Source organism: Mustela erminea, chromosome X (genome assembly GCF_009829155.1).
Source record: "Mustela erminea isolate mMusErm1 chromosome X, mMusErm1.Pri, whole genome shotgun sequence".
Taxonomy (NCBI): domain Eukaryota; kingdom Metazoa; phylum Chordata; class Mammalia; order Carnivora; family Mustelidae; genus Mustela; species Mustela erminea.
The window spans coordinates 1,506,145-1,517,500 of record NC_045635.1 but is presented as its reverse complement, the minus strand read 5'-3'; the positions used below and the strand labels follow the sequence as shown (position 1 = coordinate 1,517,500).

Sequence of the window (11,356 nt, the reverse complement as noted above, 5' to 3'; positions counted from 1 at the left end):
CAGTTCTTTGGAACACAATACATGCTGAGATTCATACACTTAAAAGATGCTTTTCCCGGCCGCGTTTTGTGAAATCTTATAAAATATCAGTGTATCCATTTTACACACACACCTGTACCCATTTAATGTTTCGACACGCCTGAAATCTCAATGTTTTGTATCACCATATACAATCAAATTACGTGACATCAGGAAAATGTTCGCCATATAAGAATAAAACCTACAGTAGTTTGGACAGCCTGCCCAAGCCATTTAAATAATAACCCGTGATTTTCTGGTTGTGAATGGCAGAGATTTTAATCTTCTTAAAGCCAAAATATGAGAGAATATATAAATACACACATGTGCAAATACACACACATACACACACACACACACAGATGCTACAGGTGACACTCAGGTGTTCCCCAGATGCTGTGTGTGTTGGTGGGATGATACCACATGCCGGATGGTTACATCAGAATTTCGATGCCACTGGGCATATGGGACTTTCTACTCTGATTATTTGCAACAGTGTGTTTGAAGAGTCTGTACGAGTAATTTTCTACCCTTGTTCCCATTACGTTGTGTTCAAACACAGCCGTCCCATTGGCCAAGGAAATAGCAAGAGTTTAAAAAAAAAAAATTTTAGAGTTAAAAAAAAAAAAGTTTAAAAAAAATTGAGTTTAAAAGAAAAGAGTTTAAAAAAAATGTCTTCCATTAGACCTTAGTCCTTCTTTCCTCTAAGAGCCCTTGGATTCAGGCTCAGGGTACGTCTAGGAACCAAAACTTTCTGGAATCAACAGGACCCATAAACTCCTTTGATGTTTTGACACACGATATTATACAAAATAGCGAGGGTCATCCACGGTAGAGTGGAGACACGCAACGGAGGAAACGTCAACTCGCCCCCGTTACATGTACAAGTCACGGAGTGCCAGCCTCCTGGGTGCTTACGAGGTCCCCTCACCAGGAGGCATCCCCTGCAGACTCATCACCCCAGAAGGTGGGAGTGTTACCGGGGCCATTTTGCTGGGAGCCGCCCTGAGAGTAGGGCTGGCACTAACCCTTACAAGCCAGGCACAATCATGGATTCTTCCAAACCAGTGCTGGGTCTAACCCTACCCTCACTTCCTGCCTTCCCAGGTGGGCATCCACATCTCCACCTCATGGATTAGGGAAGGTAATGAGCTCGCCAACCATCCCAGAGCCACCACACCACATGGCTGAGCTGCTAAATGATGTCTGCCCAGTAGCACGCCCATACCGCATTACCCCCTAACCACAGAGCCTCAAAGTCCTACCGTAGGAGCTGGATATGTTCACCATGCCACCAGCAGCATTGCAGAGGAAACCCTATCATGGACACCTCTGAGATAAGTTCAAAATACTGCATTTGGCCTTTACCACATGGACAAAAGAAAAGGGGAACAAAGTATTTTCTGCACTTTCTAGCAATACCAGAAGTACTGCTTTTCTCCGGCAGTACCTTCTAGTCAAGGTGTCGTGCAAACTAAAATATGTATTATATAGTGGGCCGTCTTGCAAATATTGCTATAAACTAAATATCTGTATCCCCCCAAAATTCATACCGATCCCTAACAAGATGGTATGAGGAGAGGGGCCTTTGGGTCATGAGGGAAGAGATCCCATGAATGGGATTAGTGTCCTTATAAAAGGGACCCCAGAGAGCTCCCTCGACCCTTGCTCTGTGTGAGGACACAGCAACAAGATGGAAGTCTGTAAACCACGAAGCAGGTCTCAGCTTGACCTTGGACTTCAGGCCCCCAGAACTGTGAGACATAAATGTACCATGAGCATAAGCACCTTAGGCTATAGTAGTCAGCTACAGCCACTCAAACAGACCCATATTCAATACTAGCTTTCATCAGAACCCAATGCCCAGCTCTAGGGCCATATTAACTATTGCGTAAAGACCAAAAGGTGTCATTCAATCGCTGTTCGAAAAGGATTTGTTTTTTTCAATTGCTTTCATTCAATGTATCCATGGAAAGAAGAAAACTTAAGACAGGGACATCTGGAAGAGGTGGAACAGCATTGCATGCACCATTTGGGGCCAAACGTTCGCCCTCAGATTTTTCATCATTATCTTCTTCATTTGAGACATTGGCTCACTAAGCAATCATTCCAATGCTCGCCCACCATACGGAAGAACAGCAAAGCCCCAGACCGTCAATTAACTGTTGCAGAACAGTGTTTAAAGAGACAAAGGCCGTGATGATTCAGGACGGCAAAGAAAGTGACCAAGCACCCCAGGCAAATGCTGGAAAGGAGAAACAGATGAATCAGAGGCAATGAGAGAAGCAGGCAGGCTTAGTTCGACAACGTCAGGCTGGGCCTTGAGGTAGCAGCTGGTGCGTGAGGACTGCCGGCCCCAGTGATGGTGGACAGCATCCAGCAGGAGGGCCTGGCAAGATAATTAGGGTACCACCTCCAAAGAATCCTGAGGAATGGGGTCCCCGGTGACATCCACAGGGGGCTCCTGGCTTGGTTCCAAGATTTCCACAGATGGGCCACCTTCTGCTTTATCCGCGGGCTGCTAGAAACATAACCATTCCATCGTTAGTCTGCAGACGGCTTCAGGCGACTACAGTTTTAACCACAAGGACTGAGAACTCCACCAGGGAGAAATGAGATCAAAGGAACGTGTCTTGTCAAACGGCCCTTTCTACAAAGACTAGAAAGGGGAGCTCCTCCCTCTCACCTTCTCCCCTCACACCCACCATTTCTCACACAAGATGAGAGGCTGGAAGTTTTTATGGGATGCACCAAAGGTAATTTTTCAGCCAAGGATTCAATGGCAATTCACCCCTGAATAATGTGGGGTTAAGTGTATTGACCCACACACGGTCGAAAATCCACATATAATTGTTGACTCTCCCAAAACTAAACCATAAATAGCCTAGTGTTGACCAAAAGCCTTACCAATAACATTAAAAAGTCAGTCAACAGATATTTTGCATATTCTATATATTTGCATAATCTATATATTATAGCCTGTATTCTTACAATAACGTAAGCTAGAGAAAAGAAAATGTGATCGAGTCAATCATAAGATGTGAAAACACATTTATAGGACCGTACTGTATTTATCGAAAAAAATGGGTGTGTAAGTGGACCCATGCAGTTCAACCCTGTGTTGCTCAAGGGTTATAAACTATATCGTTTCTACCAAAGGTCCATGGAAGCATTTTACTAAGCTTGTGTCTCAATGAGCACAGCAGAGTCTGAGTTCAATCTTCTCATGAGGCACAGTAAGAAAAGTCCACAATCCTGAGGGAAAATTTAGCAAAAACAGGGATAGGACTCATAATCCTTCAACACTACTATTAAACATGGGTCCAAAATCCTAACAAAAAAAAAAAATTATTTTTAAGGGAGAATATATGTCCTGGTGATGTTACACCCTTGTCATTTCTAACTCTTCCTAAAGGAAAATGGACTAACCAAATGACCAACAGAAATTGGAACAGATACCCAGGTCCTATATAGACTGATTAATCACAACATGTGTTCAAGGTTCGGAAAAGCATTCAGAAAGATCAAGAATGAAGAAGAAAAAACATGGGGTGTCTTCTTTGGTATTCCATGGACAAAGACACACCAAGAAAACAACAGGAGGAGACACAGATGTACATAAGGAGTGCAAATGAGGTGTACCAAGGAGGTCTGGGTCTCTGAGGAGTCTGCATATTGGGGGGAGGGTGGCGACAATGGGTCACACCTCACTCCAGCGGATGTCTCAAGTTCAGGCCACCCTATCGTCTGTCATAAAGAAAGAAAGAAAAGGAAATTAGGACAAACATCTTGCAAATATCTGAAAACATCCAATCTATTTTGTTTGCCTCCGCGATACAAAGCAGAGTGACAAGGAACCGGTGATGCCAGGTTCACCAATTCCTGCGTCTGCTCTTCTGTCCCCATCTTCCTTGTACCAAAGTGGAGCCACACGATGACTTCTCACCCACACCACTGGGATGCCATGTGAGTCACGTCCACTGACGCTGGATATTTTATTACCCTCTTTACTCACAGGTCAGGTGAAGAACAAGTTCCATCCAACCTCTTTCAACTGGGGTTCCACAAGAAAACAAACCCTTCCAGAAAGCAACTCGACTGACTGTTTTCCCAGTGCCTCTAAGGACGGTCCACAGCTAAGATCATGCCAGGAGCACAGGAGACAATATAATGCATGGTGTGCAATGACTGGCTTCAGCAGGAAGGCCTAACTTTCTCTCAGGGAGCCACAGTGGACAAGGAATTCCCTAGAAGAAGCAGTATCAGAACTCCAAGAGGATCCTGGACCTCCTGGTGACTGCCTGGAGCCCAACATGCCTTTGGCACCACAGCTGATTGGGACACAGACATAGATTTTTACCTATTTGCGGTTGTTTGTTATACAGCAAGCCTAAGCAATTCGTGGTCAGGAAGCAAGTTTGTGCCCACAGCTGGGGGCCATAAATGGTCCAAAGGCTTCTGCAAGACTGTCTGTCACAGAGGCTAGAAAATATTGAGACATTTCCCAGCTGTCCCTGCAAACACACTGCAGAAATCATGTGGGCAGGGTCGGTTGCACATATGATAGGAAAATAGTAAATGCATCTGGCAGCCTAGTCCCCCTTGAGGCAACCAAGAAGCTGTAGGAAGATTATGAGCAGACAGTTTAGCCACACAATGAAGCTGAGGAACCTATAAATGATGAGGGATTCAGGAGGGACCCTCAGAACACCACAGGCTTTCAGGAGGGAATGCACTTAAAAGAAAGACTGGAAATAGTGCAGCTCTTACAGACACAGAAGCCCAATTTCACACCAGCTCAACCTCTGACCGGGTGTGGGCAAACCAGCTCTACGAAAACTTCCTGCCAGGAGGAGTGGGAAGAAAAGAAAAAAGAAAACAGGGGGAAAAAAGCAATGCTTTCTGGATGATGATGGTAATATGACAGAACTCCCCGTGACCTCTGTAATTTTTCCATATGCAGTGTGTTGTGTGGTATGAAAAATCAACTAGCACAGAGCCACATGAGACCAAATGAATGAAGATCAAGAGGAAAAACAAAATCAAACCATAAGAACAGATCCACATGAAATCCAGATATAAGATTGATCAGACATGGACTATAACCAAGTACAAGAAACACTTTAAAGGGACAAGTTGGAGAATTTCAATGAAGTATGGAAACTGCCCTATTAAGTATTTGATGTTTATTGGGATCAAAAACTCAATAAATGAAATTAAGTGTTCAGGATGTGTGTTTAACAACTGATTAAACGCAATTAAAGAGAAGGTCGGTTAACTGGAAAGTAGGCCAGTAGAAAGAAGCATGGAAAGACAGGTGGGTGGAGACTACAGAGAAGGGAGTCATGGATAGAGCAAACGTGGTAACAAGTCATACTGAAGATGTAACTGGGATTACAGAGGGTAGGAGTGTGGGGAGAGGGAAGGAGAGAAAGAGGGATACAGAGAGAGAGAGAGAGTACGGGCAGAAGGAAAACAGGGTCAAGCTACAAATTCCCAGTAGAAGGAATATAAAGAATCAAAAACCCAGAGCCATAATTATAAAACAGATGACCAAAGCCCAAGACAGAAATCTTAAGAGCAGCCAGAGCAAAGAGACAAATGACCCTCAAACACATAACAGGAGCCTGGAAGATTAATTTGCAGAGCAATAATGGCAGTCAGAAGATTAAGAAACATCATCCGAGTGCCCTCGTAAAAAGAACTACCAAGTGAGAATTCTACCTCCAGGAAAATATGGCCCCACATGAAGGTTAAATAAAGGAATTGTTGGATATACAAATGGAGGAGGGAGATTTTCAGCAGGAAACTTGAATTAAAATAAATGATAAAAGAAGTTCTTTGGGGAGAAGACAATAATTACTGATAGAATGAAATAGGGAATGAAAATAAAATGATATAACTAAGGGAACTTGGACTTTATAAAATAGGTATACATTGAAAATAGACAACAAGAGAACAAAATGTGGAGGGAAATGGACAGTTTGAAAGCCTTCTGGGGTTCTTCTATTCCCCGAAGCAGAAAAGTCCTAAGTATATTACATTATGTCCAAGTTAGGAATGAAATTTGGAATCTCCAAGTAGCCACTTAAAAAATAATCAAAATAATGCAAAACTGACATGGAAATAGAGGTTACAATGGAAAAGTTAATACACAATAACCAATCCAAAGAAATATTAAAAAGCAAGAGAAATATCTTTCAAATTGGTGATCATGAAAAGCAAACCAAGGAACAGATTTAAACATAAATGTACTAGTAATTACATTAAATGTCAACAAACTACCCCCAGGTAAAAGGCAAAAAAGTATTCAGATAAAAAGAAGACAAAAACCTCATTCTGAACGTCTTGAAGAGTTACATTTTAAACATAAGAACACAGAAGGGGGGGCGGGAAACATGCAGAAGACATACCATGTCAGTAGTAACCAAAACAAAGCTTTAAGTCAATAAATTTACGTAGAAATATCTCATAACAACAGGAAGAGAGGCCAAGAATATATAGTAACTTTAAATGTTTTGCTTTGTTCACAGCTTTTTTGCAGTGTAATTCCCACACTATCAATTGGACTAACCTGTACCTGTTGGCAAATTGTTGACACAATCAAAGAGAGTAAAGAACTATCATCCCCAAAAGTTTGCACAATAATCTCTCCCTCCTTCCTCCACCATCCCCAGAGAATGGTCCCTGTATATTATTTTACATTTTTTAGAATTTTACAGAATGGAACCATGTGGTATGTTTTATCTTTTGTCTGGCTTCTTCAACTCAGTATAGTTATCCTTTGCAACTTTCCTGCCTGGATCAAAAGTTCTTTTATCAAAGAGTCAACCCACCAAATGGGAGAAGATATTTGCAAATGACAGAACAGACAAAAGGCTGATATCCAGGATCTATAAAGAACTCCTCAAACTCAATACACACAAAACAGATAATCATATCAAAAAATGGGCAGAAGACATGAACAGACACGTCTCCAATGAAGACATACAAATGGCTATCAGACACATGAAAAAATGTTCGTCATCACTAGCCCTCAGGGAGATTCAAATGAAAACCACACTGAGATATCACCTTATACCAGTTAGAATGGCCCAAATTAGCAAGACAGGAAACATCGTGTGTTGGAGAGGATGTGGAGAAAGGGAACCCTCTTCCACTGTTGGTGGGAATGCAAGTTGGTGCAGCCTCTTTGGAGAACAGTGTGGAGATTCCTCAAGAAATTAAAAACAAAACTTCCCTATAACCCTGCCATTCCACTCCTGGGTATTTACCCCAAGGATACAGATGTAGTGAAAAGAAGGGCCATCTGTACCCCAATGTTTATACCAGCAATGGCCATGATCGCCAAACTGTGGAAAGAACCAAGATGCCCTTCAACGGACGAATGGATAAGGAAGATGTGGTCCATATACACTATGGAGTATTATGCCTCCGTCAGAAAGGATGAAGACCCAACTTTTGTATTAACATGGACGTGACTGTAAGAGATTATGCTGAGTGAAATCAGTCAAGCAGAGAGAGTCCATTATCATATGGTTTCACTTATTTGTGGAGTATAATCAATAGCATGGAGAACATGGGGAGATGGAGAGGAGAAGGGAGTTGAGGGAAATTGGAAGGGGAGGTGAACCATGAGAGACTGTGGACTCTGAAAAACAATCTGAGGGGTTTGAAGGGGTGGGGGGGGTGGGAGGTTGGGGGAGCCAGGTGGTGGGTACTATGGAGGGCACATATTGCATGGAGCACTGGGTGTGCTGCATAAACAATGAATTCTAGTACACTGAAAAGTAATTTAATTTTTTTTTTTAAAAAGCTCTTTCATCTTCATTACTGAGTAGTTTTCCAGTGTATGGATGGACCACACTTTATTCATACTTTGACCTCTGGATGGACACTTTTGAGTTGTGTCCCATTTTGAGCTATTACAGATCAATCAATCTGCAGGGAACCTGGGGGAGCTCAGTGAGTTGAGCATCTGCCTTCGGCTCAGGTTGTGATCCCAAGGTCCCACGATCGAGCCCTGGGTTAGGCTCCCTCCTCAGTGCGGGAGCCTGCTTCTCCCTCTGCCTGCCACTCACCCTGCCTGTGCGTGCTTTCTCTCCCTCAAATATATAAAATCTTTAAAAACAAAACCAAAAGCAAATCAATCTGCTATTTTCATATGAACATCAGCATTCACTTCTCTTGAGAAAATACGTAGGCATGGAATAGCCACATCACACACTGCATGCAGAATGGACATTTTAAGATATTTCTGGGCAGTGTCTCACTTGCAGTTGATCTAATGGTATGTACAGAATAACCAGAAGAATCCAGATGGAAGCTTAGTGTTCACAACGACAGATCATAACGTATCATATCATAGCCTCACAGCCCACCAAAGACCAGGAATAAGTCTAGCAAAATGCATGCAAGGGCTTTACTTAAAACCTGTACCCCTGGGGATAAAAATATATGTTTATAAAAAATAAAAAATTACAAAAAAAATTAACATATTGGGAGAAATTAATAATTATCCAAAAGTAGAAATTCATTAAGTCCATTGAATGTAAAACTTAAACTTTGGTGATATTAGTCTTTCTAAAACCCATCTACAGATTTCAACGCAATCCCAGTCGAAATTCCAGAAGATTGTTTGTTTTCCAAGACACTGCAAAGCTGATCCTAATATTCGTACAGAAATTTAAAGGAAATGTAGAAGAGGTAGGGAAAAAAGAAAAACGTTGAAGGGCTTGTATGATATATTGAGACTTTAAAGCCTCGGTAATTGCGGCAGTATGTGACTGGTGCAAGAAAGGGAAAAAAAATGAAAGAATCGAAAATCTGGAAATGGATCCATCCACATATGGAAAAGGAAACATGACAAAGCAGGGGCGGCGGAGGAATAATACTACTGATTACCCCCTGCTGCTAATGGGGTAATCTGTTAATGACAGACCCCCACGTAACAGTTGTGAATGTTGACCCCGAACTCCTTCACTCCCTAACATCCATTCCAACGGATTATACACTTCCCTATAAAAGAGAGAAACAATAAAAATTCAGTGAGACAACCAAAGTGATTATCTCCATGACCTTCGTTTAGGGACAGATTTCCTCAAGAGGAAACAATACATAGTCCTCATGAAGGAAATATGAAATCCTGGCTAAACTATGAACTTCTATTCATTGAAGGATGCCGCGTGAGGATTCCGAAGGGAACAGAGTAGGAGAACGTATTGATACTGTACTACTGAAAAGAGCTTGTATCTGAAATATATATAAATTATGAAGACAAACTTAAAAAAAAAAAAAGGAAACGTCGCAGAAAGACAACGTTCAAAATATTTGAACGAGCATTTCCCAAAGAGTCAAAGCTTGATAAGCACCTACCTAAGAACTGGCTTAAGTCAACTCAACGCCATCTCGTACATGCCAAGTAAAACCATGAGGAGATGCCCCATGTGCTCACTGGCGCTTTGGAAGAGAGCTGAAGACCTCAAGCCATCAGGACTCCCCGACTCCACTAGGGGAGCAACCCTTTGCAAAATCGTTGGCTGAATCTATTAATGCAAAAGGATACACATGCGTGCCCTCTGATCGAACAACCCCACCATTAAGGAGAACCTCTCCAAAAATGCTTAGCAAGCGCAACAAGATGCATGTATAAGGGCTTCCTAGCGGGGCTACCCGTGTTACCCAAAATGGCAATGTGTCCTCTAGAATTAAACAATACATTATACCTTCCTACAATTTGATAATATGCAGCCTATGGAATCAATGAACTGTCAAATCCCTCAATAAGAGGAATGGATCTCCTGAAGATGTCAAGTCAAAGACACCAGACCTAAAAGTACATACTGTTGAATCCCGTTCATAAGGAGCTCAAAAGCCCTCACAAGTGAGTGGTGTGGGTCAAGGTCAGGATAGCCTTTCCTAGTGACTGGGAGGGTACGAGAGGTCTTTGGGGGGTGAGTTTCTGGATCTGGATTAGGATTTAGGATTTTTTTTCACTCCTAAAATGTATCAAGATGTATACTTATCACGTATCACATGCACCCCCTTTTTTTCATGTATGTCATCCCTCAACAAAAAGTTTTATGAAAACACAAAGATGTTCTAAGAATCCACAGTAAAAACAACCGAGAACTTCAAAAAACAAAAAAAGTTTTAAAGTTCCTTTAAAACTTCGAAAACTTTTAATTAACTTTTAAATTCCTTTAAAATTTCAAAAAACTAAAGGGCATTTTCATTAACTTCATTTCCTCACTCCCGAGACTGGAGCACATAACACTTGGCTATGAAGACAGTAAATGGCAAATATTTTTTTCTCTAATACATTCATTTATATATGGGAAGAAAATTAGACATTTAGCGTTAATTTTAAAAACTGAGACTATCTTGTCAACGCTGTGGCCATGATTCAAAGGCTGCTATCTTCAATAAGGATCCCAAATTCAGGACCTAGCTCTGTATATTGATAGGCATTTATGAAAATAATCTTTTTTTTTTTTTTAGACGGAGTTCCAGGTCCCCAAATTAAAGATCCAGAATCAATAAGTCAATAATCAATAAGACCGGTAGGTGGCAGTGACGTTTCATAATTAATACCAAATAAGACCCTCTGCCCAGGGGTACTCTCCCCCAGAGACTGTGAAAGCATCCCTTCCTTTTTATTTATTTTTGTTTGTTTTTTCTTTTTTGTTTCGAGTTTTAATTTAAATTCTAGTTAGTTAACATATAGTGTAATATCGGTTTCTGGAGTTGAATTTAGGGCCGCATCCCTTCCTTTTACTTATTTTTTTTTTTTTTAAGATTTTATTTATTTATTTGACAGAGCGAGTTCACAAGTAGTCAGAGAGGCAGGCAGAGAGGCAGGCAGAGAGAGAGAGGAAGCAGGCTCGCTGCTGAGCAGAGAGCCCGATGCGGGACTCGATCCCTGAGATCATGACCTGAGCTGAAGGCAGAGGCTTAACCCACTGAGCCACCCAGGTGCCCCATCCCTTCCTTTTAAAAGCATGAGGCCTTTACTGCTTTTAGAGACACATGCTTCTCATCAGTCAAGCCCTGAGATGCCTTCAAGAGTCCATCACCACAACGCATTATTCACAGGTGGTAGGATCGAAAGGCAGAAACAGATGGGGCAGGAATAGGAGATCGAAGGATGAACCAGATACCCCGAAACACCCTTCCTTGTGTATATTCCTTTTATTCCAGCAAAGTGTGCAATGTGCTGTGGACGGCCAGCGTAACCCCCACAGCTGTTTAGGGTTGAGTCTGTATTTACGTATCCAAGTGCCTTCGTTTCCATCCCCAGCCCTTTCTCCAGCAGCCGCCCATTCCTGGGCTCTTTTCT

At 41.9% G+C, this 11,356-nt stretch overlaps 1 protein-coding gene across 7 annotated transcripts in view; it reads right to left on the bottom strand.

The window, feature by feature from the left end:
- GYG2 (glycogenin 2) overlaps positions 1–11,356 on the bottom strand; it is a 37,295-nt gene that overhangs the window by 1,943 nt on the left and 23,996 nt on the right. For 4 of the 7 annotated variants that reach the window (XM_032330972.1, XM_032330973.1, XM_032330971.1 and 1 more), the window contains exons 9-10: positions 3,661–3,765; positions 2,432–2,539 (exon numbers count right to left, since the gene is read on the bottom strand). The exons of 1 other annotated variant lie outside the window; for it this stretch is intronic. In XM_032330972.1, coding sequence (XP_032186863.1) covers positions 2,432–2,539; positions 3,661–3,765 — 213 coding nt within the window. The remainder of the gene's footprint in view (positions 1–2,431; positions 2,540–3,660; positions 3,766–11,356) is intronic. 2 more of the 7 variants (XM_032330975.1, XM_032330976.1) reach the window with 2 other exon arrangements.